At 42.3% G+C, this 16,464-nt stretch overlaps 2 protein-coding genes across 7 annotated transcripts in view; one reads left to right on the top strand and one right to left on the bottom strand.

The window, feature by feature from the left end:
- The window catches only part of LOC116827217 (neurabin-1-like), an 85,047-nt gene that overhangs the window by 8,732 nt on the left and 59,851 nt on the right, over positions 1–16,464 (bottom strand). For 4 of the 5 annotated variants that reach the window (XR_012656644.1, XM_075070113.1, XM_075070112.1 and 1 more), the window contains exon 17: positions 7,284–7,400. The exons of the other annotated variant lie outside the window; for it this stretch is intronic. Coding sequence is in view for 3 of the 4 variants with exons in the window: in XM_075070113.1 (XP_074926214.1) it covers positions 7,284–7,400 (117 nt within the window). In the remaining variant the exon portion in view is untranslated. The remainder of the gene's footprint in view (positions 1–7,283; positions 7,401–16,464) is intronic. 5 annotated transcript variants of the gene reach the window in all.
- Positions 1–16,464, top strand: part of PDK1 (pyruvate dehydrogenase kinase 1) — a 104,534-nt gene that overhangs the window by 41,709 nt on the left and 46,361 nt on the right. The window contains exons 12-13 of one of the 2 annotated variants that reach the window (XR_012656645.1): positions 262–345; positions 4,838–8,523. The gene's annotated coding sequence lies outside the window, so the exon portion shown is untranslated. Of the gene's footprint in view, positions 1–261; positions 346–4,837; positions 8,524–16,464 lie in introns of those variants that run through there. The other variant, XR_012656646.1, reaches the window with a different exon arrangement.

Genomic DNA, 16,464 nt, shown 5'->3' with positions numbered 1-16,464 from the left:
CAGGTCTGCATGCATCCCACATGCCTTTGATCTGAGATTTTCATTAGCAGTGTCTTTTCAGTCCACACATGCAGTGTTGATATGCTCGTGCCCTGCACCAAGGCTATATCAGGGAAAAGGTTTCCCACACCTTTAATGAATCTTATCGTTGTTGTAGAGTGAGTGAAGAGCAAGAACCCTCAATTGTGGAAAGAAAAGTTGTTACGGTAGCAAAATGAACCTTAAGAGAACTGACAATCCCATTTTCTTTAATTGCAACAGATAATCCAGAACAAGCAGAAGCTAGGTGAATTCAGGAACAACTTTCCAGAGTTCACACCAGTGACTAAATCCCCTCTTTTGAAGGTAAGCATTTCTCGTTGAATCTTTCCTACAATTTAGAAATATCTGCTCTAACTCTGCAGAACAAGCCAACTAATTCCTGCTGGAGGAGGAGGAGGAGGAGAATTTTCAGATTACGATGCAGCAGTCCATTGGCATCCTGGGAGAGAAGCTGAGGAACGAGTGGAAGATTTATTGTTGGACAAAGAGCAAGGTGAAACAGGCAAAGAAACTATGCCTATCTAGACCACGTCAGGACTACTAGGACAACTCTGGCCTCGTCCTGTTAGATTTTGTTCACCATTCTGACATCAAAGCTGCCAGGGGAAATGCATAAAAAAGAGTTGCTTCATCCTGAGGAGGAAGAAGACACCTACCACCTCCACCTGTTAACAGAACAGATGACAAATCCTGTTTGTAGCAGTGGTGAAGAGCTTCACCTCTGGGAATCCCCAAGTTTGAATTATACTGACAAGAATCTGGGAGTCCAATTCCCATTTGCAGTACTGAGGAATAAAACCTGCTGGGAACATTGGCATTCACATTTTGCCTGCCCAGGAGATAAACTGCTGATATTCTTGTGTGATTTTTTTTTTTAAATGCACTAGGTTCCATAACCTTATTGCTTTGGCACAGAAGGAAAGGGATCTCACTCCTCCATGCCAACTGATATAAAACATGCAGGCCACATTGTCTGTCATGAATCTGTCTGATGAGAGGCAGAAAATGGAGGCAGGCATTTCTGACTGCTCTGAGCTCCAACAGGTTGATGTGGAGGATGGTTTATTGGGGTGACGCTCTACCCTGTTTCATGAGAGCATCAAGATGTTATTCCTAGCCTAACAGATGCATCTGTGGCTAGTTACCCTTAGCATAAGCTAAAGGAAGGGAACTTCCTTTCCCTACACTGCAATGGTCTTTCCATCAATCTAGGGAGTGCTTCACCTGTTGGAAGAACTGACACACATTTGTCCAGGCTGTGTCTCTTTGGTAAGCAAACTGATCTGAGCCATTCTGGAAACAATAAAAGAGTAATCTCACATATTCTGTCAAAGGAGAAAGCCACCATGTGACCTAGAAGTTGAAGACAGTTTCTGACAGGGGGTCCTCCTACTGCTTGCTTCTTGGCAGCGACCGGGGAATGGAAGCAGTGCTGTGTTGGGCGTTTTTGGGGCCCAGAAGATCCTCAGGCCTGAGATAAGCGTGGGATCTTCTGTGGAGCCGAAGATGGTACCGCTGGAGGAACGCTCTGCACCGAGATACTCGGGCCCGTGACTTGAGAGGGCCGCAGGGCCAACTCCATGAGGAGTTGCCTAAGACGAATCTCCCTCTCCTTATGCATCCGAGGTTTGAATGCTTTACAAATTCTGCACTTGTCCGCTTGATGACCCTTGCACAGACCTGAGACAGGAATCGTGGAGGTTGCCCGTAACCATGGGCCTGTTGCAAGACTTGAAGCCCTGAGATGGCATGCCCCAGGGCCCCGCAGGTCAGTCATTGACGAGACTGCGCTCAACAACTAGACTACACTTAATACTATAGAAAAAACAACACTTAACACTAACTACTAACAATGAAGATAAGAGAACGCTAGGGATAAGCAGAGCACTTGATAAGGCAAGAGACCACTGTTCCAACCACCATCACAGGCGGTAAGAAGGAACTGAAGGGGGATGGGTCGGCCTGGCAAGGGCTTATATGGATCGCCATTTTGGCGCCACCCCAGGGGGTGCTAGGAAAAAAAAGTTTCTGACATCCGTGCACATGCTGTGCGCGCACACCTAACTGGAATTGATATGAGCAATCACTTGAAGAAGAAATCCTTTACCATATTCAGGACTTCTCTGAGGAAATCAGACAACTATAGCCAAGATGCCCTGTGCATCACCACTACTGTGGAAATGGAGCAGGCTACAGTGTCTGCATCATCCAGAGCTGCCTGGAAAATTGTCCTCACCATTACCTGTCACTCAGCAATGGTAGCCTGACATTATTCCCTTTGGTCTGGAGGAAGGCGTTGAATGAAAACTGAATTTTGCGTAATTTGTAAAGTTATATTTGGCCATCATTTCCTGTAATTCATAATGTGGAATTTAATGGTTGTAGATGAGTAAGATTTTCCTTCCTAAAAGGTCCAGGCACTTCTTGTCTGTCATGGGGGGTGGTAGGACTTATACCATTTGTTCCTGGTGTCAGCTACCTGAGAGTTGAGTGGAGGGTGGGAAAATAGAAACTCAGAGTCCTTGGTGGGAACATAATAGTTTATCGGCTCTCTCAAACATAGGTGTTACTGTGGGCAGCGTTTGCCAAATGGTTTTTGCAGGTTCCAGCAGAGTCTCACTGATAGGAAGGGCAACCCTGGATGGTGTTATAGAGTGAACAATATGCAACAGCTTCTGTCATGATTCTTGAGAGGTATCTGTAGGGAGTTTTCCATGTGTTTAATGAGGTCTTGAAATCGCTGACAATCATTGGCCATAGGCGAAAGCATCATTACCACCTCTTTGGGTGATGAGGATGAGATGGTAGTCTGAGGGGTGGCTTCTTCATCTGCCCTTGCCTCCTGATCCTCAAACCTTTCCTCTTGTTGAGTGGTGTGATGGGAGAGGAGAAGCTTGAGTCTCCACCATCATCTCAATGGGAGAGTTGAGGCCTTGGAGAACTGTTGACAATAAGCTATCCAGGGGTCCCAATATGGCCACTGAGCACCATATCCAGGGACAGGCATCCAGGGTTGTTTCCACCAAGAATGATCAGCTCCCTAGAAATCCTCTGTTTCTTTGAGAAAGAGGTTCCTATGTGGGTACACAGGAGAACGCTGGACAGAGATCAGTGATACTGAAGGGAGGTCTCTATCACTCTTTCCTCCTCTAATTGAGGAACTCCAACTGAAGAGGGAGGTGAGTCAGAGAGGTATATGGGTCTATGACAGAGTGGTTCTCGGTACTGATGGAGACTATGGTTCCATAAGTCCTTTGGGTACTTAAAGTCTTGCAGTACTGAGCAGAATTGTGGTAACAACTGTGGTACCAAAGGAGTGGTATGCTCATCCCTGCAGGATGGTACTGAGAATTTCAAATGCTTTTGAAGGCATTGACATAGATGGAGACTTAGTCATACAGGGTACTGAAGAACCCAACAGGGGTACTGGAAGAGGGGTTAAGTCCAGTGGTACTGGTCTTAGGTATTTGTTCTGGCCATTTCTGCTAAGCGGTAGTGGATTCTTCTCAGAGACACATGCTTACCCTTAGAGATATGTGATTTCCCCCCTTGCCTGTATTGGAGAAGATATTCACCTCTATTGCAATGACTCTCAAGGTTGAAGAAGCTGTTCACCTGCCCAGAGAACGAGGTCATTCTGAGCTACACTACTTAATAGGAGAGTTAGAGATCCTCTTTTGGGGACCTTTACAGAAGGTCTCTGAGGCATTCCCTTTTCTGGGGGAGTACTGCACCAAGCTCAAAGGGTGCAAGATACTCCACAGAGATTGATGTACTGAGGAGAGAGGAGGGTTGTGTTCTGACCTGGCTCTGAAGTGGGGCAAAATGACTGCTCTACCATCAACAGCCACAGCTTGATTTCCTGGTCTTTTAGAGGCCTGGATTTGAGGGTGAAACAGAAATTACTCTTCTGTGCAATGTGCAACTTCCCTAGGCAGCAAATGCACTTAGGGGACTTTGTTGACCAGAATGACCTCTACACAAGGCAGCGTTTAAAGCCCAGTGAACTGGGCATAACCCTCTCAGGGACGAGCTCCCTGAAGGAAATAAAACAAATCTTTTAAATAACCAGTTGAACTAACTACAAAGTAGTTAACTAAAAGTAAAATAAATTAAGCTAGACCAAAGTAAGCAAGTAACTGATGTGCCTAATGTGGATACACTAAGTTCTGTCTCAGACGGAGGCGGCTGAGAAGGAATTGAAGGTAATTCACCTGCAAGCCTGATACAGCCTTGGTCTGGGGCATGAGGATCTCAGCAGAACACTGCTAATGAAAATCTCCAACAAAGGCTCATGGGGCACAGGCACACCTGGCCACTGACCAAAGAAGAATCTAAATTAGTATGAGATAAGATAATACCAAAATACCAACACTCTCCCCAATTTGACATACTATTGCTATGACAAACTCTGACCTCAGCATACAGTATACTGCCTTAGATTCTGCTCAGTTAAAGCATTTTAAAACGTAGCTTCAAGTAAATATTTTTTTCCCTTGCAAATGCTGCATCACAAGGAATTTTTTAAAAAAAATTAACTGGGCCCACAAACAACATACAAGTGCCTCAGCTGATTGCTCCACAACCAGTCACTAAATGCTAGCCCGGTTTTCCTCTACCATCACTGAGGAAAATGGCTTAAAGCATGGATGGACTTTTCTTTTTATGAAAGCTGAAAAGCAGCAAAAAGTGAGTGTCAGGGTGAGCAAGTGTCCTAAAAACAAACAACAACACAGCTACAGGTATGTTAATTTTTAACATTTAAGGATCCCTAACTATCCTCTCCTTTTCATAGGCAGAAGTGCTGTCCCTGGCTGTTTGTACATCAACAGGAGTGAAGCCAGTCACAGGAGCTGTTGCTGGGAAAGCAGCTCCTACTTGCAGAAAAAGACGACTGCCAATTCAAAGAACAGGATCCAAGAAAGTTGTGGAGAGTGAAGACAAGGGAGATCAACTTTCCTCACCCCGAAGTATCTGGGTAATCTTGGGAGTGACTGAGGATAAGACCCCACAGTGCCCAAAGACTGTAAGAGGATGGTGAGACACCAACAACAGATCAAAAGGTTCCCAAGAGGGGAAGAGAGGAGCACCTACATGCTGGGTGGTAACCAGTTTACTAGCAAGACTCTTGGGAAGCCGGGAAGCTCAATATGCAGGACTGGCTTCACTGCAACTAGCCTGCAGAACTCCCCAGAAGCACTCCTCTTCGCTCAGTTCTCTATATTTTGGAGAGTATTCTTGTGTTCTACCCTACCCTCAACTGCAATAGAGGGAGGAGTCATAGGGTTAACTCCTTTCTCCAGCCAACTCATGTACCTTTAGGAGGTATTTCAACCCCAGCCCGTTCTAGACTTTTAAAAGGCATGGAAGAGGTGTGTACTGGTACTTCCCCCTTTTTCTCTTTTGCAGCAGCTTTCTGAAGCAGAAGTTTGTTCCTCTGAAGGCAGGGGATGCTTTGTGGCTAGTTCACCTCTGGTGATGATATATGAAGCTACCCAAGCAAGGTGGGACTTCTACCTGTGAAGGAGGTGCTAAGTCCGAGGCCCTAAATGTTCAAAATTAATCTTTAAGAATGACTAAAATTGGCCACTTACTTAACCTGACCCTCACTTATACCAGAACTAATAATAATGAGTGGAAATAAATACTGCTTACTTTTTACCATGTAAAGTCATAATTCAGGAATAATTTTAATCTTTCTGCCATGCATATGCAGCTGTTGAGCAACACTTTTTAAAAAAACAATTATTGTACAAGTTATAGCATAGTTTATGACAGGTACCAGTTTAACAGCCTCTCACTGACTACCAATTTTTCTGAAGTTGGAGAGCTGCAAGTACAGGTAAAATACCTTTCTCACTGAAAAAACTGCTTCATGCACAAAAATGCAGCAAGCTCAGTATTTCCAAGTACAAATTTTCTTGGGACAGGACAAGGATATTTAAGATAATTGCTAAAAAAACCTCCTGTTTAAAGCTAACTTTCACTTGCTGACATACAAAGCTCATACAAATATCAAACGAACAAGTAACAATACTGGTACCATGAAAGAGTTACATTTACTAATACAATCTAGTTTATAACAATTTAGGCTTACCTGCAATTTTATAAACACTATGTGTGCATACAGACAACTATTGCTGGAAGTCTAAAACTGAGAATTAGCTAAAAACTGCATTTGAAACTTAATCAAATACTCAAGAAAATATTGGGCTTAGTAAAGATTTTAAACAAATCTGCATTACTTGACATTTTTAGCAGCATGAATTCTATCCACTAACCTCAAAAGAACATAGTGCGTTCCAGTGGTATGTACTAAGATTCCCTTGGATTTTGGTTAGAAATATGACCATTCTCCCCCCAAAAAACGATCATAAATTATTCCAGTCCTGAAACTTGTGACCATTAAGATATATTTTTAGACACCATGTAATTTTTGTGCTAATGGACACAAACTTGTAGCATCATGCATAAAAGTCTATCTTTTTAGATAATAAATATCAGAATATATTTATGCACTTTACCAAAATTTGGTTTAAGTTAATTATCTAAGAGCATCAGATCATTCATGACCTGCTGTTAAAAATTTTCTTCAAACATTATCACTATCTGTTTAGCTGCCTTGAAGGCGCTATAAAACTCTTATCTGAAAGATGACTGAAGTATATCGTTTTTGCAACTGCTTCCATTGTTTGTTCTATAAAACAGGACGACAATTCCTTTAAACAGATATACTTTTTAAAACATATAAAAGACTAGATTAAGTCTAAGATTTCCGCTGAAGGCAAAGAAGGTTAGAGTTTTGCCAGAAAAAGAACTCTGACTTTTAAATATATTTAATCTATATAAAAAGCATTTAATCTATCTAAATAGTTTATCTTATACATGAAAAAAATTTAAACATGCGCTGATGTGAGGCAAGTTGAAAAATCCTGCAAATTTCATTCACCCACTCAAATTTTGGGGGTACATATCTTTGAAATTCATCATTTTAATTTACTATACAGCATTACTACCAATTGAAGCTATATTTGACTATAAATTGTGATGCAAAGGCTAAAATGCCTCCTTACAATCTGAGTCCTTAGTTAAGTAACTATTTCAGTATTAAAGATGATAAAAAATATTAAGATACTGTGATAACTATCTAGTTTCATACAAACCAAAGGCTATTATATTAATAGACAATCTGTAGTATGAATTGCAACATCAACAAGACATATACACACTTTGAAACTCACCTCATTTGAAGAGAAGGTTAAAGTGTGTGAACGCCCTGACAGATTTGGTTCTGTCACTAACACTGACAGATCACAACTTGGCCTGCTATGGTATGAATCATCTATGACAATTCTACTCTGCAAACAAGTGAAAATAACGTTTTATTAACTGAACCCTTGGAATAGTAGATCAGAAGGAGACATTCTAGAACCCTTGATACGTTGTAAAAAGAAATTAAACATGAGTTATCTATAAATTTTAGATCTGCCATGTATGAAATATGTTCACTTCATCAGGAGTCTTGACTTGTTTTTGCTGAACTCCCAAATTAACAATTATTATAGCAGTATTGAAGCCACTTTGGCAGTAATGCCACTTTATGCAGCAAGTCAGTCATGTTAAAGTTAAGTAGAACTGAGCAAGGTCAGTACTTGGAAAGAATATTTCAAAAGGTACATCCAGGTCATGCAGGAAGTGGTTAGAAATTCAGCTGGTGGAATTATTCCCTCTAAAATTTGTATGAAACTAAAGACACAGCATGGTATTATGGGATATACTGTCTTTTGAATGACACAAAACTAAAATCCTGACCGCTCATGATCATAAAGGTTTCCCTACCACAACAGTAGCCCCATGCCTGGGGAAAATTTCTACTCTTGTAATTATACTTAAATTCCCCCTGAAGTTTTAATCTGGTCTTAAAACTGTTGTGTGGTAATGCTATGTACTTAAACAGTATCCTCATTTCATCCTGGAGGTGGCTACATTTCCACAGTAGATAAAGTGATCAATGCATAGTTAGATCTGTAAAGTACATTGGAATGCAAAAGTACTACATAATTGTATAATATCAGCAGGAGTAACTTAAGAGGAGTTATAGCTGCACTGTTCTGGTATTTTTTAAGACAAGATGTGTCACGTCTTCTATTTATAACCAGTTTCAGTCAAGATGGCTATATATAGGAGGAGCCCTATTTTTGTACTAATCTAAACTGATCACTACATTTTAGAATGCAAATTAAATAATTTTTCAGGAATCTTCACAACAAATGCTTGGTTTGTCTTAATGTGGTAACATTTACAGCAGCCACTCCATTGAATAATCTACATACAAGTTAATACATTCTAATTATGTACTATCCCAAATAGTAAATTTTGGTGAACATATTCTTAAGTACTTGCCATAAGAGACTACCCCTACTATACTATTAAATATTTTTGACTATACATTGTTACTCAAGTAAATTTCAGGTTAAAAACTACTAATGTAAAGCATAATTTTTTATAGTTAGCAAATGTTTAATCTTCATACTGGTAAACTTTTAACCTACTTAAATCAGTTAGTACATTAGGATGTGCTTAGTCAGGAAAGCATTTTCACCTATATGTCTTGGCAAGGAGGTGAGAACCTGAGCATTCTGGGTTCAAATTTAGCTGCAGCCACTAATTGACACCTTGGACAACTCGCCTGACCTCTTCTTTTGACTCAGTCACCTTAGCTGTAAAGTTAAGAGAAAACTAAAGGCCTCACAAAAAAAAAACAGATATTGTCGCTGACAAACTTTTCAGAGTAAGCCACAGGATAAACTCAGCATTCCAAACAAATAAGATCCTAAAAGAACAGGTTCTAAGCCCCTAATCACAATCTTTTATTTTTATCTTGCTGAAACAGAATTCACTGAGGCATGTGATCAAATGAAGTTAGTCTTACATTTTAAAAGTGCTTTTGATTATAAAAGCAAAATAAGAGTTGCACATGCAGGACTGAATTTTGCTCCCAAATACATACCTGCTAGTCCACTGGAGATGTGTGCATTTATGGAAGGTAGTAATGGTCTCCATAGTATATTACTGTATATATTTAACAGCATCTTTTCTGTTCTGATTACTGCAACCTCCATCACCTTGGTCTTGACACCATTTCACCTTTCTCTGGTCAGTGCAAAATGCTTGTGTCAAGGACACGGGTCTTATACATTGCTTTGACCAAGACTTTTCTCTTTTAAATCTCACCACTGGTCCTCCTTTGTGTTATTTATCAAATTAAGACTCCTTTGTTTTAAAAGCCTATCCTGAGTCAACTCTAATTGCTAGGGATGTCATGCAATAACCATATACTTATAATTCATGTCTTAGGCCACAGACTAAACTGATTTGTAAAGACATTTTTCCTAATTTCTTTTCTTTACGGTGTCACTGGACTGAGTTAAGGTTGTTTGGGTGCTTTACTTATACATTTACCTACTTGACTGTATGGATTTTTTAAGTTTAGCTTTAACGCTGAATATCCAGAGTTTATAATGCTTGTTTTGGGGATAATTAGTTCATCCTTGTGTTGTATTTTACGTGGTATTATTGATATGTACTCCAACCTTAATATCTTATTAACACAGTTCTCTCTCTCACTGGGATTTTCCTACCATTTCCTTTTTTTTTTCTTCTTTTGGGAGGGGGAGAATGTAAGGGGGAGGCTGGGATGTATTTTAAAATCTGTACATGCTTCTCAGTAGGGGCTGCTCTTAGTATCAGCTCACATCTCTGGTTTTATTAGTTATTTTAGATTTTAGGGTCTGTTTAGCCTTCTAGATACATAAAATGTTATCCGTAATTCTACAATCTGATTACTACTGCCTCCTTTTACCAAAGCAATTCCAACCAGTAGAGGAAGAGACTATTCGGGAGTCTCTCTCTCCAAGACAGCAACATCATCCCCAGTAGCATCTTCCTTACCTTCCTAGTAAGTTTAGAGGCAACTTCCTGTTCAGGATTTGTAAGTGAGGGTGCAGAATGCTATCCATAGTATCATCAATTGAGAGTGGTGCAGAGCATTGACAGAAGTGTCTTTGTAGTGCAACTGTGCACATTCCACTGAGAGAATTAAGTGGTCTGAAAAAAGCCTTTTGATGTACACTGTTTTCATTTAAGTGTTATTTTAAAAACACAACAGTCCAGTCACTAGTGGTTAAACTGACAAAAAGTATGTTCTGAATTTAATTTGAAAAGCAAGTAGTTTTCAGATTATACAGTGTATAGTAGTTAATAAATACACTATTTTTGGTAGGGCTGTCAATTAATTGTAGTTAATGCATACAATTAATGCAAAACAAATTAGATTAAAAATAGTTGAGATTAATTGCAGTTTTAATTGAACTATTAAACAATAATAGAATTCCAATTTAAATTATAAATATTTTGAATGTTTTTCTACATTTTCAAATATGTTGATATCAGTTACAATACAGAATACAAAGTGTACAGTGCTCATATTATTACAAATATTTGCACTGAAAAAATATGAACAAAATAATTTTTCATTACACCTCATTACATTTCATTTCATTTCATTACACCCAGTCACTATTCAGTCCTACTTCTTGTTCAACCAACCATTGAGGCCTGGTCTACACTATGCGTTTAAACTAATTTTAGCAGCGTTAAACTGATTTAACGCTGTACCTGTCTACACTACGAGGCTCTTTATATCAATATAAAGGGCTCTTTAAATCGGTTTCTGTACTCCTCCCCGACGAGAGGAGTAGCGCTAAAAATCAGTATTACCATATCGGATTAGGGTTAGTGTGGCCGCAAATCGACAGTATTGGCCTCCGGACGGTATCCCACAGTGCACCACTGTGACCACTCTGGACAGCAATCTGAACTCGGATGCACTGGCCAGGTAGACAGGAAAAGCCCCGTGAACTTTTGAATTTCATTTCCTGTTTGGCCAGCGTGGAGCTCTGATCAGCACAGGTGACCGCACAGAGCTCATTAGCACAGGTAGCAATGCAGTCTCCTGAGAATTGAAAAAGAGCTCCAGCAGGGACCGCACGGGAGGTACTGGATCTGATCGCTATATGGGGAGAGGATTCAGTGCTAACAGAACTCCGTTCAAAGAGACAAAATGAAAAATATTTGAAAAAATTTCCAAGGCTATGATGGAAAAAGGCCACACCAGGGACTCAGTGCAGTGCAGAGTGAAAGTTAAGGAGCTCAGATAAGCCTACCAGAAAACCAAAGCAGCAAACGGAAGGTCTGGGTCAGGGCCGAAAACATGCCACTTCTACGCTGAGCTGCATGTAATTTTGGGGCTGCGCCACCACTACCCCACCCCTGTCCATGGATTCCGAGGTGGGGGTTGTAATCTCAGCCATGGCTGAGGATTCTGCGGAGGAGGAGAAGGAGGAGGAAGAGGACGACGACCTTGCAGCGAGCACACAGCACTCCATTAGCCCCAACAGCCAGGAGCTTTTTGTGACCCAGACGGAATTACCCTCCCAATCCACTAGCCCAGACAGTGAAGCCATGGAAGCGACCTCTGGTGAGTGTACCTTTTGTAAATATAAAACATGGTTTAAAAGCAAGCGTTTTTTAATGATTGATTTGCCATGAGGGCTTGGGATGCATTCGCGGCCAGTAAAGTTACTGGAAAAGTTTGTTAACGTGTCTTGGGATGGAGTGGAAATCCTCCAGGGACATCTCCATGAAGCGCTCCTGGAGATACTCCAAAAGCCTTTGCAGAAGGTTTCTGGGCAAGGCAGCCTTGTTCCATCCACCATTGTAGGACACTTGACCACACCATGCATGTAGCAAGTAATCGGGTATCATTGCATGATAAAGCATAGCTGCGTATGGTCCTGGTGATTGCTGGCATTCAAGAAACATCCGTTCTTTATCTCACTCTGTTATCCTCAGCAGAGTGATATCGTACATGGTAACCTGGCTGAAATTCAGGAATTTAATTAAGGGGACAGAGATGGCCATTTTCCTACTGGGCTGTTGCTTAAAAGAAATCTTTCCTTGCACATAGCCAAGTGGGGGGAGAGGGGGAAGGACAGCGCTGAGCTTTTTTGTGTTTGGCTAGCAGGAATCTTCCCAGCCACGCGGTTGGGGGGAGGAAGGGGAGTGATTAGCAGTGATCTTCCATGATACCAGCCATGTGGTGGGGGAGGGGTAAAGCAATCATCCTAGAGAATTGGATGGGGGGGTTGGCTTCTGCTGCTGCACTGTATATATGAAGGCTGGAGAAGCCAAAAGACAATGGCTTACCATGGCCGCATACAAGCTGAATTCTGCTGCCTGGACCTGCGTCTGTGAGATCTGCAACACCAGAGCCGCAGGCACTCAATATTAAGATGCAAAATGCGACTTCGTAGTGAAATAACATGTGCTATGTAAGGTGAATAGTGTTGTTCACTGTGAAAGAGTATAACCATTTTTCAAGTCTCCCTACTCCATCCCAAAGGCTCTCTCAGATAAGGTGGAGGAAAAAGACGACGCGAGACGAAATGTTCTCAGAAATCATGGAAGTAACCCGCAATGAAAGAGCTCATCTGAATGAGTGGAAGGACGTGGTAGCAAAGTACAGGAAAGATGCCAGTGAACGTGAGGACAGGAGGGACCAACGTGAGGCTAGGAGAGACGCTCAAGACGAGAGGTGGCGGCAGGACGATCAGAGGTGGCGGGATGCAGCGCTGGAGCTGCTGCATAATCAAACTGATATCCTCCAACGTCTGGTGGATCTTCAGGAAGAGCAGCGGGGTCACAGAGTGCCGCTGCAGCCCCTGTGTAACCGCCCTCACCCCTCACCACGTTCCATATCTTCCTCACCTAGACGTGTAAGAACGCGTGGGGGAAGGCTTCGTGCACCCACGCACTCCACCCCCGTGGACAGTCCAACCAAAAGGCTGTCATTTCATTGAAATGTGTTTAATGGCCTTTTCCTTCCCTCCTATCCTTTCCGTCCTCCAAACCACACCCGGGGCATACCTTGTCAGTTCTCTGCCTCTTTTTTATAACGACCTTTTTAATAATGAATTACATGATTTTAATGATAGGTGACTTTATTTCCTTATAAGCAAGACGTGGATAATATCTGAAAGGAGGGTGGGTGTGTTACAGGGGAAGAGTCATATAAGGGGGGGATATGGTTCATTGTAGAACTGGGGAGTAACAAAAGCATGCTCAGTCACACCGTACTCCTGGTGCCGTGGATTGAAACTCGTTTATCGTAAAGCCTTTCTCTGGATGTGCGTGCACCGGCTTTCGTCCGTGTGCTCTTCTAATCGGCCCTGGTGTTGGCTTGCGCGTGATATCAAGCAGTGCTCAAGAGTAGACCTATATGGCCTCAGCCTGCCAACCTCGGCACATTAAGATGGACCTCCCCTTAGTGTGGACATTGTGGAGCACACAGCACAGCAGGCTCAATAACAAAGGCGGACATGGTGTTAAGGTGTGTTTGACTGGCTTGTAGCTGATGTCAGTTTGAGTAACGGTTGGCAAAACCAGCTCGCGCAAGTCAATTGAACTTTCAAGAAGAGCCAACACGCACATTCTACCACCACTCTGCCAACTGGCTAAGCCTGTTAGTCTCTGAACAGCTCCTGACCGACTGTCCAGGTTGAACTGTGTATGCTCTTCCCTAGGCTCTATTGCCAAATTTCAAAGGAGGGTTTAGGCTGCGTTGGTCACCAAGGATAACTATAGGCAATTTCAAGAATCGCTCCCCACTATCTGTTATTTCTGGTATCTGGGAAGTAATTGTGCTTGCTTGCAGCAGTTTTAAACTCATGGAGCAGTGCCATACTGCAATGACACGACGTAGTTCAAGCCTATGAATACCCTATCCTGGCTCCCTCCCACGCGGATGTGTGTTTTGAAAACGTGTCCCTCCCATAGTGACCCACCAGTAGCCTTAGCAACCGATTGTAGATAACACCTCCACCCTCTGTCGTTTAATTTGTACTAGAGGGATGCTCCATGTGTGTTTTACCCCGCCCCATTCTTGTTCGTGCTGCAGAAATTAGATAGGGATATATTTGATTGTCTTATGGGTTCCAATCTTGAATCGCCCCCTCCACAAGTTAGGAATCCCCTGCAGTCGAAAAAGCCAATCACACTATGATTAAATGACCTTGACATAGTTGTTTCCCTCAGGTTACACATCCTATTCATCCGTCGTAAGCAGCAGCTTAATAGAGTCTCGTTGCGTTTGGCTACTTGCATCACAGCAGCCCCCACGGCTAGATTTCCCACTCACAAGATGATTCCTAGGCAAGAACATAGACCGCTTGAGGTAAGCTGTTTGTGCCGCCGTTGCAAGCTTCTCGAGAGGGGCTATTTCTCCCCACTCGCTTTCACTGTTGAGGGCTGCTCTTCATCTTGTATTATGGATGTGTGTGTGAGGGGCCAGGTGTGAAAGCAAGGTTCACAAAAGTAAATCCAATTGAAAGATGCCTTTACTGCTTATGACGAGAATAGTTTCGCAAAGCCCACTTTCCCGCGCGCATCAGGTTTCCCTTACAATTCTCTGCATAACCTTGATGCGCGGTACCCACCAGCTTTGCTTGTATCCGGGGTCCAATCGGCATTCAAAGTGGTCTGGAACCTGCCTCCAGTAATTCATATATTACCGCAGCGCGCCCAGTGCTCCTCATAAGACGAGCAGGGGGATAGGCCCGGCGGCGTTTGAATGAATTCTGTGTCTCCATATGTCCTCCTTCATCACTCTTCTGTATACGCCCGTGCTGCCGTAGCCCGCCGTCGTGCACTCGTTGTGTGGCTTTGGAGTCCCGGGTGTGTTCAGCATAGATCTGCACGATGATTATTAAATGCGCAAATTACCGGTGTACAATGTCCACGATGTTGCTGTGTCTGTGGATCTGTCAGTTCAGGCGGTCCATGCTTGCGTGTTTGCTATATCGGACGTTTTAGTGCACAATTCACCCTAGGGAAAAAAATAGGGCGTCTGGTAGAAATGGTTTGTCTGCGATGCTTCACAAAGGGAATAAAGCCTTTTGTCTTTCAATCGGGGTTGACGCGTTGCACACATCATTGTTACCCAGAACCACCCGCGACAATGATTTTTGCCCCATCGGGCACTGGGCTCTCAACCCAGAATTCCAAGGGGCGGGGGAGACTGCGGGAACTATGGGATAGCTACGGGATAGCTACCCACAGTGCAACGCTCCAGAAATCGACGCTAGCCTCGGACCATGGACGCACGCCATGGAATTAATGTGCTTAGTGTGGCCGCGTGCATTCGACTTTATACAATCTGTTTTACAAAACCGGTTTATGTAAAATCGGAATAATCCCATAGTGTAGACGTACCTTAAGACAAACAAGTTAGTTTACTTTTATGGGAGATAACACTGCCTGCTTCTTACTTATAATGTTGCCTGAAAGTGAACATAGGGATTTGAATGGCAGTGTTGTAGCGGGTGTTGCAAGGCATTTACGTGCCAGACAAGCTAAACATTCCCATGCCCCTTCATCCTTTGGCTTGTAGGTTCTAAAGTTTTACATTTTGAGTGCAGTTATGCAGAAAAAATAAAAATCTACCTTTGTAAGTTGCACTTTCACAATAATGTGATTGCACTACAGTACTTGTATGAGATCAACTGAAAAAAAAGTTTTTTACAGTGCAAATATTTGTAATAAAAATTATAATATGAAGTGAGCACTGTCCACTGTATTCTGTGTTGTAATTGATAAACATTTGAAAAATGTAGAAAACATCCAAAGATATTTATAAAATAAATTTAAATTGGCATTCTATTATTGTTTAACAGTTCAATTAAAACTGCGATTAATCACAACTGTTTTTTAATCTTGTGATTAATTGCGATTTTTAAAAATCATTTGACAGCCCTAATTAATTACATCATAGCTGCATCCAGTGGCCCTAATCACATCAACGTTCCTTTGTGCTGGGTTCTGTAGAAAGACTTGACTCCATACATTTTAATAGCTGATTAATGATATGGAGGATGGCATGGACTGCATCCTCAGGAAGTCTGCAGATAACACTAAACTGGGGGAAGTGGTAGATACGTTGGAGGGTAGGGATAGGATACAGAGGGACCTAAACAAATTAGAGGATTTGTTTAGGCCAAAAGAAATCTGATGAGGTTTAACATGGACGAGTGCAGAGTCCTGCACTTAGGACGGAAGAATCCTATGCACTGCTACAGACTAGGGACCGAATGGCTAGGCAGCAGTTCTGCAGAAAAGGACCTCGGGGTTACAGTGGACAAGAAGCTGGCTATAAGTTGATAATGTGCCCTTGTTGCCAAGAAGACTAACGGCATTTTGGGCTGTATAAGTAGGGACATTGCCAGCAGATCAAGGGATGTGATCATTCCCCTCTTTTCGACATTGGTGAGGCCTCATCTGGAGTACTGTGTCCAGTTTTGGGCCCCA

Source organism: Chelonoidis abingdonii, chromosome 10 (assembly GCF_003597395.2).
Source record: "Chelonoidis abingdonii isolate Lonesome George chromosome 10, CheloAbing_2.0, whole genome shotgun sequence".
Classification (NCBI taxonomy): Eukaryota; Metazoa; Chordata; order Testudines; family Testudinidae; genus Chelonoidis; species Chelonoidis abingdonii.
This window is presented reverse-complemented; position numbering and strand designations above follow the sequence as displayed.